This window comes from Pelodiscus sinensis, chromosome 5 (assembly GCF_049634645.1).
Source record: "Pelodiscus sinensis isolate JC-2024 chromosome 5, ASM4963464v1, whole genome shotgun sequence".
Classification (NCBI taxonomy): domain Eukaryota; kingdom Metazoa; phylum Chordata; order Testudines; family Trionychidae; genus Pelodiscus; species Pelodiscus sinensis.
Genome location: NC_134715.1, coordinates 88,586,617 through 88,611,134, shown reverse-complemented (window position 1 = coordinate 88,611,134; position 24,518 = coordinate 88,586,617). Strand labels below are relative to the sequence as shown.

General features: G+C 42.1%; 1 protein-coding gene across 3 annotated transcripts in view; it reads right to left on the bottom strand.

Moving 5' to 3' along the window:
- Positions 1-331: 331 nt before the first annotated feature.
- Positions 332-24,518, bottom strand: part of LOC102445767 (gamma-aminobutyric acid type A receptor subunit alpha4) — a 62,921-nt gene continuing 38,734 nt past the window's right edge. For 2 of the 3 annotated variants that reach the window (XM_075930484.1, XM_006111928.3), the window contains exon 9: positions 332-1,321. In XM_075930484.1, the coding sequence (XP_075786599.1) occupies positions 788-1,321 (534 nt within the window). In that variant the 3' untranslated portion in view covers positions 332-787. Of the gene's footprint in view, positions 1,322-18,076; positions 18,813-24,518 lie in introns of those variants that run through there. The other variant, XM_075930485.1, reaches the window with a different exon arrangement.

The following is a 24,518-nucleotide window of genomic DNA, read 5'->3' as shown; positions in this document are numbered from 1 at the left end:
GGGCGACTGGGCGTATAAGACGACCCCCTATTTTTTTAATTAAAAGATAGGGTTTCATCTTATACCCCAGCGCCCCTCCGCCTCCTTTGCTCCCGGTGTCCCTGGTCTGCTGGAGATGGTCCCCAGCAGACCAGAGGCACCGGGAGCAAAGCCGCAGCAGCTTTGAAAGCCTCGGGGGAAGCCGGCGGTGGGGCATCCCAGGCGCACCTGGGCTGCCCCCCCGCCGGCTTCCCTCGAGGCTTTCAAAGCCGTGGAGGGGCTCCGGCGGGGGGGCAGCACAGGCACGCCTGGGATGCCCCGCCACCGGCTTCCCCCGAGGCTTTCAAAGCCGCGGAGGGGCTCCAGCGGCGGGGCATCCCAGGCGCGCCTGGGATGTATACCCGGCGTACAAGACGACCCCTGATTTTTGGGGGATGTTTTTTAACATCAGAGGTCGTCTTGTACACTGGAATATACGGTATGTTACACTGTATAAAAGTGTGTCACTGCATTTGATTGGCTTCCCAGCTCTGTTCCTCCCCTCCATAGCAAATTCTGTGTTCCCAGGGTATTTCGTTTGAACAAATTGACAGCTCACTGTCATTTGGGGGAGGGAAGCCAATTTTCTTCCCTTTTATACACTGATGAGTTAATTATCCCAATAAACTTGTTCTTCACAGTGGGAATCTAGCACAGAGCCTTGTAAAATAAGAATTAATGGTCTCTTTTTTAAAAATTAGTTTTAAAAGAAGGAACCCTGCAACAAATATGTTATAATAATTAAGGAAACTACTACATAGCAGCAAAACTACATTAAACTTTCTGATTTTTCCATGGTGTCCTTGGATAGATACACTACCCAGTAGACCATGTTAAATGCTCCAAATGTGACTGGAAACAGAATGCGTGCATATTTGTCTATCTTACTAGTGCCAGAGCTGGAGGCAGGGGAAACAGGAGGCGGAGAGATAGCAGTCGACTTTACAGATGTGCCGACCGTATTAGCTGTGGTCTGAATCTGCTCCAGTCTAGATCCAAGTAAATGATGAATGGAGGAGGATCCAGATGTGGCATGCTGTGTTATGCATCCAGTTAAAATTGGGGTGGAGGGAGGAGCTGGAGGAGTAGCTCTTGCAGAAGACAATGTTTCTGAGACATTGAGGCGACTGAACGGATTTGGACTTGATGCTGAAAGAGACTGGGGTGTAATGTCAGAGGACCCCTGAGTTACCACCGAAGGTTGGTTAGAACTGTTTGCTGTATCAGTTCGGTTCCCACCATCAGCTTCCGACTGTACCATGGCGTTTGTTCTTTTCCTCACATTTGAATTGGCATCTGTAGTCTGCAAAGTTATAAGAAATAATATTAGTCACTTTTTAAACACAGACACAAACAGAAGCAATGGGAAATATTTAAACAGGCCCTATGATGCAAAATCAAAGTGAGCTTGAGTCTGAAGTCCAAACATATTATCTGCTCATGAATATGAACTTTAGTTGCAAAAAAGCGCAAAGCAGCCCAGAACTGAACAAGAAGTCTAGTGTTGTCACTTGTCATTTTTTTCCTCTTTTGGAGCTGTGAGGGGTATAAAAGCCCCACTCTGAGCCTCAAGGAGTTAAAAGACAGACAATAGTTTGTGCAGGTAGCACCATCCCTCTGGGCTTGCTGAACATGTGCTGGGCAGAAGAATAAGCTAAATGGGAGCTCAGAAGGCCAGGCAAAGGATGGTGCACAGGCTGCAGGAGAATGGAATGCTTCTCCAGGAAGCTAGACAGAAGGTTGAGCCTGAGAGGGAACAGCAGAGCAGGTAAGGCCCCTAGACAGTGCCTTGTCCAACAAACACCCTTTTGAGAACCTCCAGGGTTCTGCTCCTTTGGATTTTTTTTTTTTTGGGTTGAGACTGACTGGTCTATAGGGCACGTACCCCCAAATTGAAGAGCCTACTGGCAGGAAGTATCCCAGGGATGTGAACTTGGACCTACTACAAGGAAGATCCTGCCTTTGTTGCTGCCCTGTGCTGGGACCTGGTGAAGAAGGACCCAGTTCCCATTACCACACCCTTTATCAGCTAAGGCCCAGATGTTGGAGGAAAGCTGAAGATTCCTGGCTGTAGGTCAGGAACAGATATCCATATTGCCCTGGCAGGGAGGGCTGTGGATGGAAGTTAAGTGTGCTAACCACTAGGCCACTCAGCTCTCATTACACATGGAAGAGCACGAGAGAACCATAGGGTCCCAGGCTTGAAATTAGGCCAGAAGGAAAGGGGAGGGGTGAGAAAATAGATTGAGAAGTTGCTTAAGTGTGCCCTAGAAAATTATTCACAGTAGCTCTGCTACTGGACTGCATCGATCCAGCACACACTGCTCATCAACAGCAGCTGATTCAAGAACTGGGAAGACAGCAGCAGCTTATCAAGTAGATGATTACACTCAGACAGACACTCGGGGCGGCAGCAAGTCTTACCAAGAAAGGGGGACGTACTAGCTTAGTGCCAGCCAACCTGGTGAAACAGCTAAAGATGGACACACAGATGACCCAGAGGCATTCCTTGTCATGTTGTTCAAGAGAGTTTCCGGCATGCCTCCATGGCCAGTGGGAATCTGGGCCAATCCATTGGCACTCTACTTGTCATAACTGGTCCATATTACAGGGGCCATCTCCACTGGGAGACCTAGACTACAGATACCTAGGCTCAGAAGAAGGGCCCAAGGAAGATGTTAGTCTATCTGGAGAGAGGGCCATGCAAGGACTGCTAGATGCAGCCAAATTCTGGTCAGGGAGTAGCTGGTGAGGCCAGGAGGCAGCATGGAGGGATGCTCTATCATGGAGACATACAGCCCTAAACAATAAAAGAAATTAAATTAACTGCAAAACCTCATCAAAATGGTAGATGCTAATGTGACCAGAGACCTAGCCAAGGAAGGAAACCACAAGAGGAGTGCTTAGGACCCAGAGGAAGGACTGTCCTTGCAGGTAAATGATCATGCACCATCACCAAACTGATGCAGTAAGAGTCCACCACAGCACTCCTCAGTGCGGATTTCTTGTCTGACAAGATGGATTTTGCAGTCTGTGGAAGCAGCAGAGCATACATTCCACACTCTCAGTCTAATGAAAGGGTATTGGCAGAAACCCTTGAATCCCAAGTTTAAAGAGATGACTGCTTTCTTCACCCAATTTGGTTTTATCAGTTTAAGACCAGGCCCTCTGGGCTCCATAGGGCCACTGCCACCTTTCAGTGATTGATGGATACGGTGCCACAACTGCCTGAGGAACAGCCCCCTGCACCACACATGAAAATGCTGCGAATGAAGAGTGGGCTGACCATACAAGGCATACTATTGCAAACAACAAGCTCGAATGGAGGCAGCATTGATGGCCAACCCAATCAAGTGTCATCTGGCTGCCAAAGAAGTCACTCACCTGGAGCACACAGTGGGAGGGGACAGTTATGATCCCTGGCGGACAAAGTCCAAGCTCTAGCTGATTTCCCTCTCCCTTCCACCAAGAAGCAAGTTCACGGTTTCCTAGAAATGCTGGGGATGAATCTCTGACAGTACCCTACCTTTGGTATCATTGCTGCCCCTTTGTGATGGACCTGGACAGGATTCAGCATCCCAAAAATATCTTGTTGGATGAAAAATTGTGATGAGGCATTTAAAGCACTTGAAGACCAGTTGAGCCAGGAACTTGTGCTATTCTACACAGAGTTCACAAAATCATTTATTGTGCAAAACAGTGCAGAGAAGTCAGGCTTGGGGCAGTGATGTTGAGAATTCAGAGGAGAAGAGCAACCCATTTTCGTTCTCAGTAGAAAGCTGCTCCCCTGGGAAGTGGCATACGAAAAAGGTACTGGAAGTAAAAGTAGCAACTGATGCCCTGTGAAATTACTTATGCGGGCAACCCTTCCACCTTGTAGCTATGCATCTCTCTGAAGACTGAACTCCATTAAAGACCACATCATACAGTGGTATCTCTTGATGCAGTCATAGAGGTTCCAGGTGTCCCATCACACAGGAAAGGAAAACACAAATGCCAGTATCTTCTATGAACCAGAGCAGACATGTGGCTGAGTGGGAGGGTGTGTGATGGGGTATACAAACCCCACACTGCGCCCCAAAGGTGTTAAGACACTACTGGGACCAAGCAGCTCTGCCCCTCCAGGCCTGATGAGCATGCTCCATCTGGAGTATCAGGTTCAATAGGTGCTCAAAAGCTCAGGCAAGGGATGGTGGACAGGCTGCAAGAGAGAAATGCTTCTCCAGGAAGTTAGGCAGAAAGTTGAGCCTGAGAGGGGACCACACAGTGGGTAAGGCCTTGAGACAGTGCCTTCTCCATCCTCCACCCTCTCAGCACCAATAGGACCTGCAGGGTCTTGCTTCTTTTGACTTGGTTTTGTTGAGAGAGACTGACTGCACCATAGAGGATGAGGTCCAAACTGAAGCGACCTACTGCTAGGAAGTAACCCAGGGAAGTGAACTTACTGCAGGGAGAACGTGTGTTGCTTTGCACATGTTCCTAGATAATAACCTATCGGAAAGGGATGGCCCAGGTCCCCATACCACATCCTTTTAGGAGCTATGTCCCAGATGCAAGTGGAAAGCTGAAGATGGCTGGCCTAAGGTCAGGAATAGAGATCAGTATTGTCCTGACAGAGACCAGGGACCAGAAGTCAGATGCACTAATCTCTATGCCCGCCGGCCCTCCAAGCCCCTATTCATAGTTTTAACTCTTGGCTCAGAATTCACTGGCATGTTCTTATAGATTTGGTGATGGGCAACAGCTCTAAATCCAGCTTTTAGTAAACCCAATTTAAACTTAGAAGGGAATCTGGCCCTTATTTTCCAAGTTGACACATTCACATTGTGGTCCAAAGATACTGACCCACTGTGTGGTAACTGCTGGCAAATGCGGACTTTTCAATGGCAACGACTGCACTCCTCATGCAGTATCATCAAACTCAAATTTTGTTAGGAACCAAAAAACCAGCAGATTTAGAATAACTGCGATTAAAGAGCCATGTGGGTGGAAACTCCTCTTTAAATATTCTATATGCCTTTTCACAGCATGCATTTCAACTTGGCAGCAGAAAATTATTAATTTCTTTATATAAAATTAGGATTTTTTATTTTGTTGAAACCAGAAGAAGAGAGATGTTCACAATATATTAAAACAAAAAAAACCCCTAAGTATTGAAACAATGAAAAGATCTAATATTGAAATTTTACACCAAGTAAAATAAAAACATCTCTCTCTACCAAATGATTACACAGTCATTTCATCTCTACTGTGACAAAACAAAAACCATGGAAACCCACTATGTAGACTACGCTAACATTCCTTTCCTTCAACTAATAATAGCCAATTAACATAAAATACAAGACATTAAACTGCAACGTAAAAAAGAAATAAACAGGTGTCAGAGCAATACAGTGTAGAATTCCAAAATTTTGTGGCTATTTACCACAATGACTAATGGACAAAGTGCAGCAAACCTCACCAATGATGTCAGTACTCTCAATAAATCCTGTCCGCCTGATTACACACACGCATTTCTCTCTCCAAACACACAAATACATTAGGAATTCAGGAGAGCTATATTTGTGGAGTGATACCAATAGCTTGAAAACAGGCTGCCATTTCAACATTCCATCCTCGAGGCACTGTACCAATCTGAGCAATTCATTTAAATAGCAATCACATAAAAACTGAGAACCGTTGCAAATGTCACATCAGCAGCTTTACTGTGGTGTTCAGCATGATGATCTGGGGGCCAGATTGATTTAGGGATTTTGGCATTCAGTTGCCACTTGAGCGGCCTGTATTCAATATTTAGTCATGAGAATTCCCACTCAGCTGCCCCCTTAATCTATAGGTGCCTAAACGCACTCAGTGCTTAAATTTCTGCTGCAAAAGTTCCCTAGGCACCTATATTTCTGTTTCTGAGCATGCACACTGCTGCCTCACTCTAGGCATCTGAAAGTCTAAGTCCCAGCATGATAGTCAAAGCAAAGGAAAATAGAGTTTCTTATAGGTGAGTTCAGAGCTCCCCTACAAGATTGGGGCCTGTTGTCATGACTACATCGATTTTACCTCAGTGTTTAAACCAGGGGCAGGCAACTACCAGCCCATGGGCCAGATACAGTCTGCCAAAATTAGCCCTTGTTGGGTCCCCACACTAACGTATTCACCTACACCTCCATAAGCATGGGGATCACAGTTCCCAGCCAATAGGAGTTGCGAATGCCCATACCTGTGGAGGTGCATGTAAATCTAGCAGCAGCAGTCAACTCCATTCACCACTGCTGTTTTATTGCCCATCCTTGAGTTAGATCCTTCACGTGGGATTTGGGAAACCCAGGCTTAATCTGCCAGGGGAAGAAGAGAAAGGAATTGAACCAACACCTCCTATCTCTCAGGCAAGGGCCTTACCCACTGAGCTGTGGGATAGTGTGATATGGAGCCCCTCAGTCTCACCTATTGAAGATGTTGCACTTTGGATAAATAATTAAAGTGCCACAGTGCTAGAGAGAAAGACTCTGTAACCTGGTGGGTAGAGCCCTCACCAGGGGAGAGTGGGGAAAGCCAGTCAGTCCCTGTGCTCCCATTACTCCCTCAACAGCTGACACTGAAGGAGCCTTATAGTAGAAGATCCCTTTTCCCAGAGGTGGGCAAACCTTATTCAAACCCTTTCTTCTGAGCAAGCAGAAGTGAAAAACTAAATCTGGGTCTCCCACCTTCCAAGTAGGTGTTCTAACCACTTGGCTACAAGGTGGGCAGTAGCTCCTCCTCCCAAGCAAACATTCCTAACATCCTGAGATGTGTAAAGCTTAGGGTGCATCCCCTGCTCAGCAGCTCCCCACTCTAGCAAATTCTACTCTTAGGTTTCTTCCCCCCCTCCGCCCCCGGTCATTCTAGAAGGAGCCCAGGCATCTACTGCAGTCTTTTATGAATCCCATGCATTCTAAGATGCCTAAAGTCATAAGTCCCTTTGTGAATCTAGTCATTGGTCAACAGATGAGTTACCATGGCAAACTTGCTTCTCATAGGTTGGAGGAATGAAAGATGCACAGCCAAATGATTTTCCTGAAATGGGGAGAAAACAGTTTTGTGCATCTGCCAGCAATAATCGATTCTCCTCACACTACAGTTGAGCTGATGAATAAACTGATCTTTCATCTGATAATTCATTTGTAGGAAGAGAGCTGAACCAACACATTCTTCCAAAATGTGGGAAAGAATAATAAAGAAGTTAAAAGATTAAGACTTAATATAATCCATAATGATTACTGAAGTAAAAATACAATGTGCTGAAAAGAGCTGCTGTCAGTGTTGGACAAGTTTGAACATTTAGGGGTGGCTCTAAATAAAACAGCAAATACAGAGCAATCTAATTTAAAAAAGGCATTATTCGATCTAAAATTTAGTCTATATTTCTAGTTCTGACAAATACATATAGTCCCTAAAAAGGCATTGTTATTTCTAGATGCTAAGGACTTCTTGGATGAGAAGGAAATAATTTTCAACTTTAAAAAAGAAATCTTGAAATAAAAAAGTAATACAAAGAAGCAGTGTCTATTAGAAGTCAGAGGTTACCAAATAGAAGTACCTTCACAAATAGAAAATACCAGATAGTAAAAGACTGTTTATTCTAGCAGAGAAAGACATAGCAAGAATCAATGGTTGGAATCTGAAGTCAGACAAATTCAAATTAGAAATAAGTCACAATTTATTTTTTAAGCTGAGAAGATTAATCATTGGAACAAACTATCTAAGAAAAAGGTGTATTTTCCATCTTTGAATGTCTTCACATCAAGATTGGTGACCTTCAAAGGAGATATGCTTTAGTCAAACACAAGTTAATGGGCTCTGTATACCAGTAACAGGGAAATTATGTGACCTGTGTTATTCAGAAAGTCAGGTTACATCAGCTCAAGGTTCCTTCCAGGCTTACAAAGCTGTGTAACAATCAGGAGAAAATATCCACTAATATTAGTTAATGTTTTAAAAAGGTCTCTGTCTCTTGTGTCTGATGTTTCCTAACCCCTGAGTGCTCAAGCTTCCCAGGAAAAATAAAAGTGAATTTCACAGAAATTGCATTTTTAACTTCCCAACATACAAGTTCTGACATCAGCAGTGCTTATGTAATTAGAGAACAGGAACAGTACCATGTGACTGTTCTGACCAATTACACACAAACAATATAGCTCAAATTTGTAGTATCAGCAATCAGTTCAAAAGGATAAAGAGTTTTTTTTTAAAAAAAGGATATTCCTCAAATGAACTCCAATAAGGAATACATTTGAAGAAATTCTTCTGTTTGAAGATTTGCCATGAACAGAAAAAAATACATTGAATAAATACATTGTCAATTATGTATTCTGCCACCAACAACATATGGCAGTTCAGTTGCAATAGAATTCAGCATCTCTCTTAGGTTTTAAATATCTCCTTTTTCCATTGCCGGTTACTAATTGCCTTGTTTGTTTGTTTATTTATGGTGCTGCAGCTTGAATAACTGAAGGGCTGAATTATTGTGTAAAAAGAAGGGGAAATTATACTTAACTGAAAGAAACACTAATGATTCAGTTTGAAATAGAAAGGCTGAGTCACTATTCAATATGTACAGTCACATGCACAGATGTGCTGTTTGCATACCTCTACAAGAGGGTTTGCTTACAACCCAAAGCAGATTTTAAGATTTTATCTAAAGGAAAACTAAAATAAAACTCTACATTCAGCTGGAGTTGGAATGTGCATTTGCTGTTACATCACTCTAAGATAACTATATACCAGACGGTGAGTATCACACGTCAACTGAAGGCTTTCAATGATTAAACAGATGTGATTCACTAAGAGCACTGTCCAAACCAACCATGTTGTTCTGCAGAAAGGATGGCACTGGAGTTCTGAAAATGGAGGCTGGCATTAATCTTTCATGTACAGGGCTATTAGTGTCTGTGGTTTGGCTCAGCTTGGGTGACATCCACCTGCAGTGCAGAGGGCCAGCCCCAAACCCTTTATACTATATTCTCAGTATGGGGAAAAGCAGCTGTATAAAGGTGCCTGCATTTTCCTCCATTTGACACAGATCTGTATGGAAGGCTACAATGTGGCTGGACAATGAATTTAATCAGCAATCTGAGGACTCCATTAGCCCCACGTCTCATGCACACAGAGACGTGCAGCCACTATTCCAGCCCATAAGCTGAGATAAGAGTTGTAGAGTGGGGACAAGAGAAAGTGTTCCAACCTGGGACCAGTGTGCAAGTGATTTCAACCCCCAGCCTCTGCTCTATACCTGCAGGGAGTCCAGTTACTCGAGTTTTATGTGGATGGAGAGAATTTTGCCCTTCATGAATAACAAGTCTCCACTCAATATGGACTAAATAGCTGCATGGCTCCCAAAACGGTGACAACAACAACATCCCAAAACAACAACGACAACAACATGCATCAGTCTCAGTTCATTCCCAGGCTCTCAGTTGCTCTGTCATTTGTTTTCATGGACCAGCTTAATTTTGCCCCACCCTCTGCCTTTGCACCCCAACAGCTGCTGCTCTTTGTGAATAAGAGAGGATGCATCCAAGGTTCATCCTACTTTCTACTGTAGCTGCTCCCTCCCTTTCAAGTTGATCCTGGCAGGAAGTAACCCCAGTTTTCCCCATCGCATCTGGAATGACAATATGAGCAAGTCAGTGTTGGGTTTAGAGGGGAGGGAAAAGGGCTACTTTCCTAAACAGGCAAATAAGGGCAAGAGCAATCTAATGAAACCCCGAGACTAATGGCCTAACTATGTATTTAGCCTACATTAAACTTTTTTTTCTTAATGAAGGCAAATAAAGTATGCCCACATATATAGACAGTCTGTTGTTCATAATAAAATTTACATTTCTGAAGACTCCATACAGATTATTCTTCATTTTATACTGTCACCATATAATACTGTACAATAAATCTGAACAGCATGTGAGTTTCTGAAGAATTTTGGACAGCACCTGCTGGCATGATAAAATACTAGATACAGGCAATCCCCGACTTACATCGGATCCGCACTTACGAACGGGGCTTTTCTCGCCCCGGGGGCTCGCGGGCGGCGGGACCGCCCAGAGCGCAGCGGTCCCGCCACAGCGTCCTCCGGGGCGAGAAAAGCTGCTCCGGGTCTCCCTGTGTGCTGGGGGGGGACTCCCCAGCACAGCAGGGAAACCCGAGCAAAGCCGCACAGGCGGCGGGACTCCGCTGCCCGTGCGGCTTTGTTCCTTTGCCCCGGAGCAAAGCCGCACAGGCAGCAGGGTCCCCTGCCTCTGTGGCTTTGATCCTGTCTCCCTGCTGTGCTGGGGGGGGAAGTCCCCCCTAGCACAGCAGGGAGACCTGAGCAAAGCCGCACGGGCAGCGGGACCCCGCTGCCCGTGCAGCTTTGCTCCTTTGCCTCTGCGGCTTTGCTCCTGTCTCCCTGTTGCGCCCCCTCCCCCCCAGCAGACCAGGCTTTTGTTGCGGGACACCTGGGGTAGAGCAGCTAGGGTGCTGCTGGGTTGGTCCTGTGGGGACCTACCCGGCAGTGCCCCAGCTGTTCTGTCCCAGGAGTCCAGATTCAGCCGCTGTTGAAACTGATCAGTGGCTGATTCCAGGAAGCTGGGGGCAGAGCAATTCTGCCTCCGGCTTTCTGAAGTCAGCCCCTGGTCAGTTTCAGCAGCAGCGGCTGAATCTGGAGCCAGTTCTGACTTACATACAAATTCAACTTAAGAACAAACCTATAGTCCCTATCTTGTACGTAACCCGGGGACTGCCCGTACATGGAAATTAGAAAGTATATTTGCAGATATGGTGTAAACCCATTACTAAGGAAAGCTCCCACAGTTAATGTTTTGAACAATCATCATGTGCCTCAGTTCACGTGCCCTTGCTTTATATGCATGTCACTTTAATAACGTCAGTAGGAATCTGGTGGAATAACGTGGAATCTGGTGACCCAGCACGTAGACAGTGACAAAATGCACTGTGGGTCACGTGATAATCGGGCTGCAGATTGCCCACTTTGCTATAAACAAACAATAAATCAGTCCAGCACATCCTGAAAACATCATTCATGAAAAGCTGAAAATATAGCATTACATAGCCCAAATGGCATAACTAATAACTCAGGCTGTCAACTGGGCCAGTGTAGGAATTAATTGCAGAAGAACTTTGTACATGAAAGCATAGGGGTGGTGAGGCACACATCCTCCCCACTCCTCCTATATCTGATGAGCCAGAAACAAGCTTCCAGGAACACACACCATTTAAGACAGGCGGTGGTGCCATTGTAATGAAAACAAGTTATAGATAAGGGTAGGAGAAAGAACAGGAACACATAATCTTGCTTAACCAGATGTATTAATCATGTAAACAAGGTCAAAAAACAAGTAGTACCAGATCAATAGTCAATGGCCAAGCCATACTATAAGTGATAAGTAACCCCCAGAAAGTTCCAAACTGCAAAACAGGGTGAAAACCTGTATATAAGCTGCACAACGGTACAGCAATTTAGACTTCACTGATGGACTCTGATAATGGTGCCTCAGAAGCCTAGATGACCTCCCATCCATCCACAGCTGAACAGGGTCCCCAGCTTGAAGAAGGGACATAAGAGCTGCTTTTCCTATCATGTTGTTCTGTTGTTCTTTTAGTTAAGGGGTACAGATGAAATCTGTCTGGAAATAAACTACTTGTATTTGACAGATACTGGTGCAGCATGTTTTGTACTTAGAGAACCCAGTGTTGGACCTGAGAATTACTCTTGTTGGCAACAGCCAGCGGCAAAATCTTTGGTTTCCTTGGGTTCTGGATATAGAGACCAGAACCTGCAAAACCAGGATCTGAGTCTCCTGCATCTACAAAGTGTCCATTCACTGGAGGCCAATCTTGCAGCCAAGCCTGATTTTGGTCTTTGTCTCTTGGGGTACACAAACTATCAGGATCATGATCAGATTGTGGATGGTCAGGCCTAACAGTCAGAGCCAAGAGTGGTCTTGCCTGGTGGTTAGAGTGGAACTGAGATGGGCCAGGGTCAGGGCTACAGGCACAGCCAAAAGCAAGGGCAAGGGTGAGATCCAGGAATCAGAAGCCAAAATTCAGAGCCAACGAGTGAGCCAGAGAAGTGGTGGGGAAGCATAGCTAGTGAGTAGAGGCTAGGGCATCAAAGACAGATGAAGGGCAGGAACAGAAATGTGCACAAGAGCAAGCAGAGGAAACAGAACTAGGCACAGCAGCAGATATGGAACAGACTGGTCAGCCAGCAAGCGCTGGATGCTGGTGAGTCAAGTAGTAGTTTAGCTCTATCTCCTCCACCAGTGAGTAAGCACAATCAGGCAGCCCTGGACAGGATTAGCTGCATCCCAGTGTGTTGCTAGGAGACTGACCCTGCTTCAGCTGGCTCCGTGACACAAGGAATAGGATGAGAAGAACAGAGCAAAGGAATAAGCTCAGGTTTCAGGAAGAGCCTCGTGTGGGGTGGCAGCACTCAGGAATTAAGGCTACATCCCTGGTGCTACCCCTTGGATTATAGAGTCACAGCACGTAACACTGGTGTCCTATAACATCCTTAATAAAGATCTTTCCTGCCATGCCACCTGCTGCCACATCACTTATTGCCCATGAAACAAGCACCCCATCTCTACTCTGACCAAACCCACCCACTTTTGGATGTCTGATACCCTCCAGTTAGGTAGAATGCTGCATCACATTCTAAGAGGACTTTCTGCTACTGGGACCCTGCAGTCTTGGCTCTGCCTCCTGTGAATCTGAGGCTATGTCTACACTACAGAGAAGATTGAAGCAGCTGCTATCCATCTTCCAGGGTTGGAATTAGCAGGTCTAGTGAAGACACACTAAATGGAATTGAGAGGGGTGCTCTGTTCGATGCCAGTAGTCCTGCTTCCACAAGGAGTAAGGGAAGCCAAAGGGAGAGCACTTTCCCTTCAACTTCCTGTAGTTTGGAAGTGCCAAAAGCGGAGTTAAAAGGTACTTTCACTTCATCTATGCAATTTACATAGCTGAAGTTGCAGATCTTAATTCAACTTTATCCCATAGCGTAGACATACCTAAAACTACTACTTCAGTGCGAACTGCCAAATCCCAAAGGATCTTCAAGCCCAGTTCACTTCAATTTTAATGGAAGTAGCATGCACAAATCCTACACAGTTTTGTTCGTTTCCATTTCTGTATTTTGCTCTGATTCCAGGGTTTCTTAAATTGAGGAAGCGTCACAATGGATTCTGGTGAGGTCAGTCCCAAAAATCCAGCAGCAACAGCCTCCCATTTGCGATGTGGGGCTACTGTGCAAGATATAGGTTTTCAGACAGCCAGGTTTCATTGAGCTCAGGATCTCAAAGTTTATCACTAACCCGCAGAATTTAGTGCAGACCTGAGCACAGGTATTATGCATTCTCAGCAGTGGCCCCCACTTATGAAGCAGGCACCTGGACTCTTCATCAGCTGGCACTGCCACGTGAACTTCAAGGACACCCCAAAGTAAAGCACTTTGCTGTAATCTAGTCTGACAGTGACAAAAATGTGGATGTGTTGTAAATCCTTTCAGAACTGTGGTGACAACCTCTTGGCTCACCATATCACAAGACTGAATTTTTTTTTCCTGGATGTTGAACAAAGTTTGCATTGATGGGGGAAATTTAACGGCTTTCTCTAAGCCATCAGCAGGGTTCAAACCCACAGCCTTCAGCATCACCATCTACTATTTGCTATAACAGAGTAACTCCATTAACAGCTGGAAGCCGTTATCCCCTAATGAAGCATCCCCTAAAAGGGGCAATGACAAACACTATGATAGCGTAAATTGTGTACTATCCCTGTTAAAGACAGATGAGCATGTAAGGGTGTAATAACTTTGGATGCCCTGCACAAACCTCTACCACTGGAGTTAAATGAGTGGCAGCAACAGGAGATTGGCTATAAAAGGGATAACATGCCACACCCTAATGAGACCACTGGTCATACTCACATGGTGTCTCTAAATGATGTACACAACAAATAAGCTTGCCAGGTTAAACTAGAGTCAATTTACTGAGGAATCTATCCTTCATCAAATAATCCAATGGAAGTTTTGCCCTGGTTATCAAGGGGAGACGGATACTGATATTATGAACTGTTCAGAGCAGCAATCTTCTTAGCTTCATGCAAAGCACCTACCACTGATTTCTGGAGTTACTCCAATAATAAATCAAATACACGGTAATGGGATATTAGCTGGGGGGGCGGGGGGGGGGAAGACCCATGGAATGATATATTTATGATTTCATTTACCTGAGTAAAATATATTCTGGTTATGACAAGAAGAGGCATCTCAAATTTGTTATAAAAATGATTGGCTATTTCTAGCACATCTTCTCCAAGTTTTATTCTAATTTGTTTCTTCCCAGAGTAATAATGTGAATATGGAAGTAGTGTCTCTTAATATTAGCATCCATTGAATAGGATACTAAATAGCTGAATGAAAGTGGACTGTCTTGAAATAAAATCTTCTAATAGACTATTCCACTCAAAATAGGTTTATTTTCCTTATCAGTGTTAACCATTTTGGCAGTCAGCCAATATTTTAGCCAGCAGATATTTCTTTAGTGAGGATGGAACCTGTTACATTTTGAGCAGTAATACCAACATTTGAGCAGTAATACCAACATCAGCATACAGTTGGTTTTTGAAATTTTTACCGGATTCAAACAATTTAAGATTCCTCCCTTAATATTAATAGTCAAACCATGCTGAATATTTTATACATTTTTTCTCCCAAAGGGGACTGATTGCAATGAACAGAAATGACTTCACTCAAACTCAATGCATTTGATTTGGCATGAAGGTAGGAAAACTAGGCAAACTACCTTGCCGGTATGCTGTTATATAAATATTATAATTAGTGCTGTGCCCTTTTCTTTCCAAGTGGAAGCACATGCAATTGACCATAGAGAACACAATGAAGTATGCTGTTAGCTTGGATAGATTTACCACTAAATCTTACAACAGGTTTCTGCAGCAAGATTATGTTAATCACCTTACGTGACAAAATAAGTCACACCACGAAGAAACAGTAATAAGTCAGTCACAAAATCAACTTACAAATCATTCACAGTGTCCAAAAGAGTAGAGCTAAAATTGCTGTTTATTTTTGTTTGGTACCATACTAGACTCATGTTTAAATAGGAGTCAATCTAAACTCTTCAATATTTAACAGGGTGTCAGCTCTTACAGCCATTCATCTAAAGTGCAAATTTTGAAACTTCCTCTGAGCTACATAATCCTTGAATTGAACCATACACACACAAAAGTGTCAGGTAAAAGATTTTTTTTTCCTGTGTTTTACCAGCTTATGACAAGCAAGCCAATTTTGCACTTCAGTGAAGTCAGATTGCCAATTTAGCATCAACTGAAACAGTGTATAGTAGCTAAATTGAGATTTACAGCAATTGGATCAACAACATATTAATATAACACACTAAAATGCCAAACAAGGAAACAAACTCAGCACACCCATTTTACTTCCTCCATAACGAGACCTGGTCAAGAAAACTATATAACAAGTACATACTTGTAAAATATTTCAGGATAGATGCCTTAGACAAGTCATAAGTGCAGGGTTAGTATAGGAATGCTAAAGCAATGATAAAAGTATTTATAGTGCATCAGATAATGCAAACCCCACTGAATATGTCTAGGATGCAAAATATGGAGAATTGTGCAAGCTGTAAGAAAGTTTTATGCTGGTGCAGCATTATGCAAAGTTGCTTGCCAAGCCCCTTTCTAGCTCTGAAAGCATTTTAGAGTCCTCTTGCAGTGCCCTAATGTTCTACAAAGCAGTTTTAAATCATTCTCTTTCATTTAAAATTGCTTTCACAGTTTGTATGAGGAACATGTCCTCTTGGGATCTGAATCCAAAATAAGTAAATCTACTGTGAGTTCATCTAAAGAGCTATCAGTAGGAGTAGTGCATAAATCCTCTTTGTAGGTTTCTTGCCACTAGAGGACAAGACTTTCACCAACTGCTGAGAAATAGAAAGCTGGTATGTGTAGGATCACATATTTACAGATCAGCTTCAGCACTATTTTGAACTGAATAAGCCACCGCAGCACACTGGAGCTGGTGGGACAACCCTTTAGCAGTGATTTGTCAGCCTCATCCTACTCCAGATATATTCAGAGCAGCCTCAGGGAAGGTCCCAGGTCTGCTTTTGCAACAAATATGCATTACAAGGAAGTTTCCATTGCTACGGAGGCATGTTCCTTCAGAGCTTTAGTAGTCCCTTTATGTCACTAGATTCTAATGCAGTAAGGTCTGAGGGTTATAGATGTTGTACCATAAATTCAGAATAATAGGCTTATTGTATTATTGTTTTAAAGGGGAATGATGGTCCATAACAGACTAAAGAGGGCTTTTATGGTTATGTAAAGAAAAGGCAAATGTTAACTTATTGTACATGGGTACTCTTCAGACTCTGGGTCTGCCAAATTATGTCTTCATTCATGGCAGTATCACTAAGATTTCATTAGTTTACAATTCACATGCACAAAAAGAACATGGAGTCATTTGATGCCATGAGGTCAAAGTATGGATTTTTCAAAATTAGGACTCATTTATTCATGCCAAAAGGCGCACATTTTATGTGACTTTAATTGCAATGCAACTTTGTTAGCACAATAAGGGGTACTTCCATGAACCAACTGAATTATTTTTGTTTTCAGATGGAGCTTCTTGGCCAATAGTGCCACAATTCTTTAGTTTACATATGCAACCACTGTGAAACACACATAATTATGAACTTTATTTACATGTGGCTAATTTTGAAAATCCCAGAGAGGAATTTGGGAAAGTGAGTTTCTAGATTTCAATATAATTTGGAAGATTTAGGCAAAGATTCTGTCTATACAAACTAGTTAGTTCCCCCACAAAAGCCTTCCTTTATCCCAGTTTAGAAACACTTTTCTAGTTACACTCTAATACAAGAGCTCTTTTCTTATTCTCGCTGCTGTTTCCTAGGGAAACAGGGGTTTCCAGTTACTTCAAGAGGACATGATAGCTTGTCAAATTACATAAGAGTTGATGTTTGCCACAGAGATAACTCATTTTCAGCTATGTAAACAGTGGTCTTCCTCTTTGATATTCATTGTGCTCCTCCACCAACTATTTAATGTCAATGATGTATAATAAGAAAATCACAAATTTTTTGCAGACCTGACTTACCATATTGCCATGTCATTGCCAAACATATAAATTTTGGAATAGAAATTTATTTTAGGTTGATGTTCCAGAACCAAGGGACCAATATTTACTGAAGAAATGCATTATAGATTTTGTTTTGCCTAGTCCTAGTAAAATCTACACTGGCCCACAGGACAATGAAGTCCATTACAAATAGAGATTATCATAGTGCACAAAAATATTTTAAAATTTGAAAATCACATAATTCTAAATTCTATTGAATAGAAATAATAGTTATTGAAAGTTATTCTTTATAATCCTATCTGTAAAACTATATATTCAACTGTCAAATAACCTCTCCCAGTTGTACAATAAATGTAAAAAAAAAAAAAAAAAAAAAAAAAAAGTATGCTATTTAGATAAGGCCAGAATACAAGAAACAAAAAACAGAACTGATTATGGAAAAGTTCCATTAGAGGTCTGTTTTTCCCCCTATTGGAGGATTATTCCCTGCAGTGTATTCAAAGGAAGAGAGGAAAGAATTGATTAGAACACAAAAAAGTGTTGTCCCCACATTTTAATTCTCCAATGACCTTACAGTCTCCTTAAATTTGCTACAGTGCCTTGGTGAAAATTTCTTTGAAAACATACTTATCTGCCTGAGGGACTTTTTTCATACCTTTATTTCCATCTATCCCCTCAGAGTATAAATGAAGTCAGCTAAAATGTTACAATCGGCATAGAAAACTCACCCTAATGTTTGGTGGTACATAGGCTCTCCAGTACCATAAACCTCTCTGCTCAGTTTTTCCCATAAGAATTGTCAAACCAAGGGGAAAAAAATAGAAGCCACAGTACAAATAATTAAAATTTAACTTACAGGTTTATCATAAAAATATTTACAGGAGATAGGAAAATTGATCCTCTTTCTGGAAAAATACACATTCACATATATGATAAATATTGAAATGATAACTTTAAAAAGTTGCCTTTTCCTTATTTATTCTTTAGAAAGCATAGTATTTATCCTGAGCTACCTGAAAGTCCTACTCTTTCCAGTTGTACTTAATCTCCTTTTGTGTTTTTAAAATGTTCCAAGATATAATATTTGACTGTTTTCAATATTTACTTTAATTAAAAACTAGAAGAGAAGCTCTGATCAACTGGTTTGATATAAATCCTAATTGGATTCTTAAAGCCAATATTGAAACAACAACCACTATTTATTTCAACAATGAAACTGAAGAGAAATTTACTTTTCAGCAGATTTATTCAATCCTCCCCTGAGGAATGCACTTACACACATGCTTAAGTCCACCCCATATTAATCATCCGCTTAAACATATAGAAGCCTATAAAAACAACATTACCTAGATATGCTTTAATTTCCAAAATAAATGTCTGATCCAAAACCCATTGAACTCAATGGAATTTGACTCAAGGCTTTATAGCTTAAAATGAATAATGACAGAGTTGAGCTTTACAGTGCCTAGCTTGCATTTCCGGCAGTTCCTTGTTATGTTGCAAAGTTACAAGAATTAGCAAACTACCACACTTTCTAGCAGGCTTTGCAGGTGGGAAGCACTCCAGAAGGACATCCTGTTTATTTACAAGACAGCTGCTGTGACAGAATTCCTGTGGTAACAAACTGTAAAGCAAAACATTATCACCATTACAACTTAATTATTCTTAGCCAGACTCAGATCTGTAATTCAATGGATTTTTTTTCTGGATTTATGCCTAAATTATGTGAGATCAGAATCTGACCTCCAAAATCTAATACCTTAATTTTCATCTCCCAAGAATTGCTCTGCCCACCTTCCAAAAGAAGAAAGCATTCACGTTTCTGCAGCTGTCTGTGAAAATGTCCCATATCCTAACCAGATCAGACATACTATCAATCTGAGGTTCCTGGAGAGACACAATCCAATTAAGAGAACTCTGATGCATACATTCAGAATATTGCTAGCTCACTTAAGCCACTTGAAATGTTGGTGGCTAGCCCCATCTTGTAAAGACTTACACACATGCTTAACTCTGCTCAAGCCAGTGGGACTATTCAGAATGTGTAAAGTGGAAGACATGCTTAGGGCTTCTCAGGATCAGGCCTTAGCTGTCTAACAGTGATATTGAAGCTGAACTTTATTCTCAAGTAGCTGAATGCTCAGTATTCACATTAACTCCAGTGATTCAATCAGCTAGTCATCACTATCATACCTTTCAAATAGTGTTTAGTATGAGATATGCCAGTCACCCTAGACCCTCATCTGCTCTCATCCCACACAGAATTATTATCCTAATGACAGCAGAGATATTAACAAAACTAAAGCAATAGAAAATTGACGACACATCCAAGACATTTTCACCGAGCACTGAAAGCTTCCTCCTTTGCTTTATTTAATTGTGCATCATGCCAGCTTTTGCATGACCACCACGCGTTTTTAAAGACCCATCTCTCTCATTTGATTCCTGGATGGATTAATCACTAACCACCATGATTTGTTTTTAAAACACCTAAGACAATGAAGATAGAAGTGAAACACTACTATTGCATTTTAAAACAACCATTGTTCCATTTTCTAGTGCTAAAGTTAGAAAGGGAGAGTTAATAACGTACTGCCACTGTTGGAGCAAAGACGAAGCAGCGGGAGGAATTGTGGTATGGACTTTATGCATCTCCCTTTGCTCAGCACGGAGCCTAAGTCACAAGATGAAATCCTACCCCATGAAAGTCAATGGCCAAACTCTTATTGATTCAGAGTGGTCACAATCTAACCTTTAAACAGTAATGATGGGATAATATCTGGCATATCTTAGGTTTGGCTATTAAATGATCAAAAAAATTGTTTTTAAAGAAGCCCAATAAGACAGTAATACTTTAGCTTGGCTAGTAAGAATAAACAAAGAGGAATTGAATCAGTGTGAATTATATCTACTTGTAACTTTAAGCTTTACAAATATTTGATGTAATTTTAATTGCTCAGAATGGTAGAAAAGGATTTGTTTAAACTGACCTACTTTTTGAACGGCACATTCCAGAGATACACCGAGAAGTATAAAGGTCTTGCTAATAGATCTGAAGAGGTTTGCTTTTTTTAAAAAGAGAACTTTTTGAAATGTCCTTAAATGGTGATGAATTTTTTTTTTAAAAACACACAAAAAGTCACAAAAAGTATGTCTTTAAAATGGAAAAATGAGCAGTCCTGTGGCACCTTAGGGTACGTCGACACTGCAGAGATATTTCAGGATACAGAAATAGCTATTCCGCATCTATTGAAGCAGCTCTTTATTTCAAAATAGATTTTAAAACAACAGGTGGCTTATTCCAATATCCTGGTAACCCTCATTCCACAAGGGTTAAGGGGAATTTCAGAATAGTGAGTTATTTTGAAATTTGAAGCAGTGTAGACAGCGCCAAATTATGAAATAAGCTATTTCAAAATACACTCGAAGTAAGTTATGCAATTTGTGTAGTGCAAATTGCATAGCTTATTTTAAGCTTAGGGTACTGTGTAGATGCACCCTTACGGTACGTCAAGACTACATGGCTCCGTCGACGGAGCCATGTAGATTTGATTGTTAGGCAAAGGGAAATGAAGCTGTGATTTAAATAATCATGGCTTCATTTAAATTTAAATGGCTGCCCCGCTCTGCCGATCAGCTGTTTGTCAGCAGATCGGGGCAATCTGGACGCTCCCCTGCCAACATGAAAGCCCTTCATCAACCTCCCCGGTAAACCTCGTCTACGAGACATAACGGGGAGGTCGATAAAGGGCTTTCAGTTCGGCGCAGGAGCATCCAGACTAGCGCGCTGAGCCGACAAACAGCTGATTAGCTGTTTGTCGGCTCAGCACGGCAGCCATTTAAATTTAAATGAAGCCTCGATTATTTAAATTGCGGCTTCATTTCCTTTTGCCGATCAGCCTAATCTACATGGCTCCATTAATGGAGCCATGTAGTTTAGACACACCCTTAGAGACTAACAAAGGTGTAGGATCATGAGCTTTCATGAGTAAAACCCACTTCATCAAGTGGGTTTTACTCATGAAAGCTCGTGATCCTACACCTTTGTTAGTCTCTAAGGTGCCACAGGAACATTCATTGTTTTTAAAATTACAGATTAGCACAGCTACCCCTCAGATTTTTTTAAATGGAAGTGAAACTAGCACAAAAACATAAAAATTGAATCATGATTCTGTCAAACAATAAATCATACAGCTTCTTCTAGCACCGGGATTGCCCGGCTTCTTGGCTTGCCCTGTACTCTCCAGAAATTAAAGATTATGTCATGAGATGAAACCTCCAGGAATACAGCCAACCTAAATTGGCAACCCTAAGGGTACGTCTAGACTACAGGGTTTTGTCGACAGAGGCTTTGTCAACAGATACTGTCGACAAAGCCTCTGTTGAAAAAGTGTGTCTAGACTACAGCCAGTTCTGTCGACAAAGCAAGCCACTTTTTCAACAGAGAGTCTAGACGCTCTCTTTTGAAAAAGCACAGTGCAGATGCAATAGCGCCTTTTTTCGACGTAACTGTAGGGGAAAAAAGGCGTTATTCCTCATAGAATGAAGTTTACCACCATCGACAAAACTGCCACATTCTGTTGACTTACTGTCGACAGAACTCAGTAGTAATGTAGATGCAGGTATAGTTTTGTTGACAAAAGTCCACTTTTGTCAACAAAATCCTGTAGTCTAGACACACCCTAAGTGACATACAACAATATTATTGCTTTTCTTAAAGGGAGTTCAGAATACAGAAGGCCAGATCCACACTTGCTGGTGCAAAAAGGTGCTAACCTGTTGTCTGCCCTGCCACCCCAGGGTTACGCTGCTTGTGATAGGTGCTAGCTATCCTAACTTATTGGTTTGGGTTAGAGGAGGGAGCTTTAAGCTCTGCTGCCTTTTTCTGAGGAATAATAAGGCAAAAGCTGCCTAGGAGCAGTGCAGATTCCTTTTATCCTGGATTGCAACAACCCTATCTCCTTAGGAGTTGGGCAGACAAAAATCCCACTAACCATGAGCCTGGAGCAGGGGAGTGTTCTCTGGGGAGATGTAGATGTCTCACTTCATGCCTGCTGGACAATGGTAAAGGAAGCTGACATGGTGGGGAAGAGACAACATAAGGTACAGCACTGCTGTGCGCCCCAGTGAGAAGACAGGATAGTCAGAGAGGCTGAGTGAGCATGTAGAAAGTGCCCTGAGCACACTGAAAGCCTGAAAGAGGACAAGAGCAACAGAAAGGAGTTGAACTTTGAGCAGAACACTCACACTACATAGGGGAGACAGGTCTTTCTGTTCAGAAATTAAATATGAAAGCAGGAAAGCAACACCACTCAGAATATGTTTTGTTCAAAGTGGCTTTGAACAAAGCCTTTAAAAGCAACAAGGCAGCATTCTTATTTCCCATCCTTGACCTTCAGAAGCAATTGCTTCCCCCTTCCCCCAACATGGAAATTATAAGGGGAGGGGAGGAAAAATAATCTTTCCTCAAAAGGCCCAGTCACCATGTTCCTGTATAAATATTCACTTCTGTTTTGACCAGCTAAATAACCCCAACTATACATACAATATGATGGGGCTAATTTAGTTGCAACTAATCAGGAAAGAGATCTTGGAGTCACCGTGGACAGTTCTCTGAAGACGTCCTCGCAGTGTGCAGCGGCAGTCAATAAAGCAAACAGGATGTTAGGAATCATTAAAAATGGATAGAGAATAAGATGGAGAGTATCTTATTGCCCTTAAATAAATCCATGGTACAGCCACATCTTGAATACTGCATACAGATGTGGTCTCCTCATCTCAAAAAAGATATACTGGCATTAGAAAGGTCCAGAGAAGGGCAATTAAAATGATTAGGGGTTTGGAATGGGTCCCATATGAGGAGCGATTAAAGAGACTGGGTCTTTTCAGCCTGGAAAAGAGGAGACTGGGGGGGGGGATATGATAGAGGTATATAAAATTATGGGTGGTGTGGAGAAAGTGAATAAGGAAAAGTTATGTACTTGTTCCCGTAATACAAGAACTAGGGGCCACCAAGTGAAACTAATGGGCAGCAGGTTTAAAACAAATAAAAGGAAGTTCTTCTTCACACCGTGCATAGTCAATCTGTGGAGCTCCTTGCCTGAGGAAGTTGTGAAGGCTAGGACTATAACAGGGTTTAAAAGAGAACTAGATAAATTCTTGGAGGTTAAGTCCATTAATGGCTATTAGCCAGTATGGATAAGGAATGGTGTCCCTAGCCTCTGTTTGTCGGAGTGTGGAGATGGATGGCAGGAGAGAGATGGCTTGATCATTACCTGTTTGATTCACTCCCTCTGGGACACCAGGCATTGGCCACTGTCGTCAGACAGAGTACTGGGCTGGATGGACCTTTAGTCTGACCCAGTACGGCCATTCTTATGTTCTTATGATATGTTATTACTTTGTTACTTCAGTGAATTTTCTATTATAAATATAGTCAGTGGCCAAATTTTACCCTTCCAGATAACATACACAACCCTTATTGATTTCAACGGAAGCTGCACAGATAACAGAATTTGACTTACTAATGAGACATGATTTTCCTGGCCATGTGAACTGTTTACTCTTTTGCTATGTTTCCAGTGTTTTCTACCATGTGGATATGGGCACTAACAAAATATTGATTTTATGGGAACAAACTAGAGCCATAAGAAAAACATCAAACCCAGGCAGGTTTTGTCTGACACACACACAGATTACATCTCTTACAGGAACTGATACAGCCACTGCAGCACAGCCTTGGTAAATGTAGTACAGTAATGCTATCAAATTTAAGTTAGCCTTACAGAGGCATCAGGAAAATGACAGTCTTTAGAAGCTTGATAAGAAAAGTTATTACTACAACCTTGACTGACAATGGGAAACAGAAACTGCTTACGTCTTAGTGAAATATATAACTGGATATTTACAGTATGGCCAAGTAGCAGAATTAAAACCAATCTCAAGAAGAAACAGCAGAGAGAGAATAAATATTTGCACTTCACTATAAATAATGCAAGAACACTCCCTTTCAGTCAAACAACCCCTGTGATGCATCCTGTGTAGCACTTAGCACTTTCATTTAAACAACAATGCCATGTTTGAAGTAGCACCAGTACATCACGGTGCAGGAGGAATGAGGTTTGCTATGTAAAGACATCAAAATTGGATCCCAAGATATTGCGACTAATCTGGAGGATAGGGTCATAATTCAAAATGACCTGGACAAATTGGAGAAATGGTCTGAGATAAATAGGATGAAGTTTAATAAAGACAAATGCAAAGTGCTCCACTTAGGAAGGAACAATCAGTTTCACACATACAGAATGGGAAGCAACTGTCTGGGAAGGAG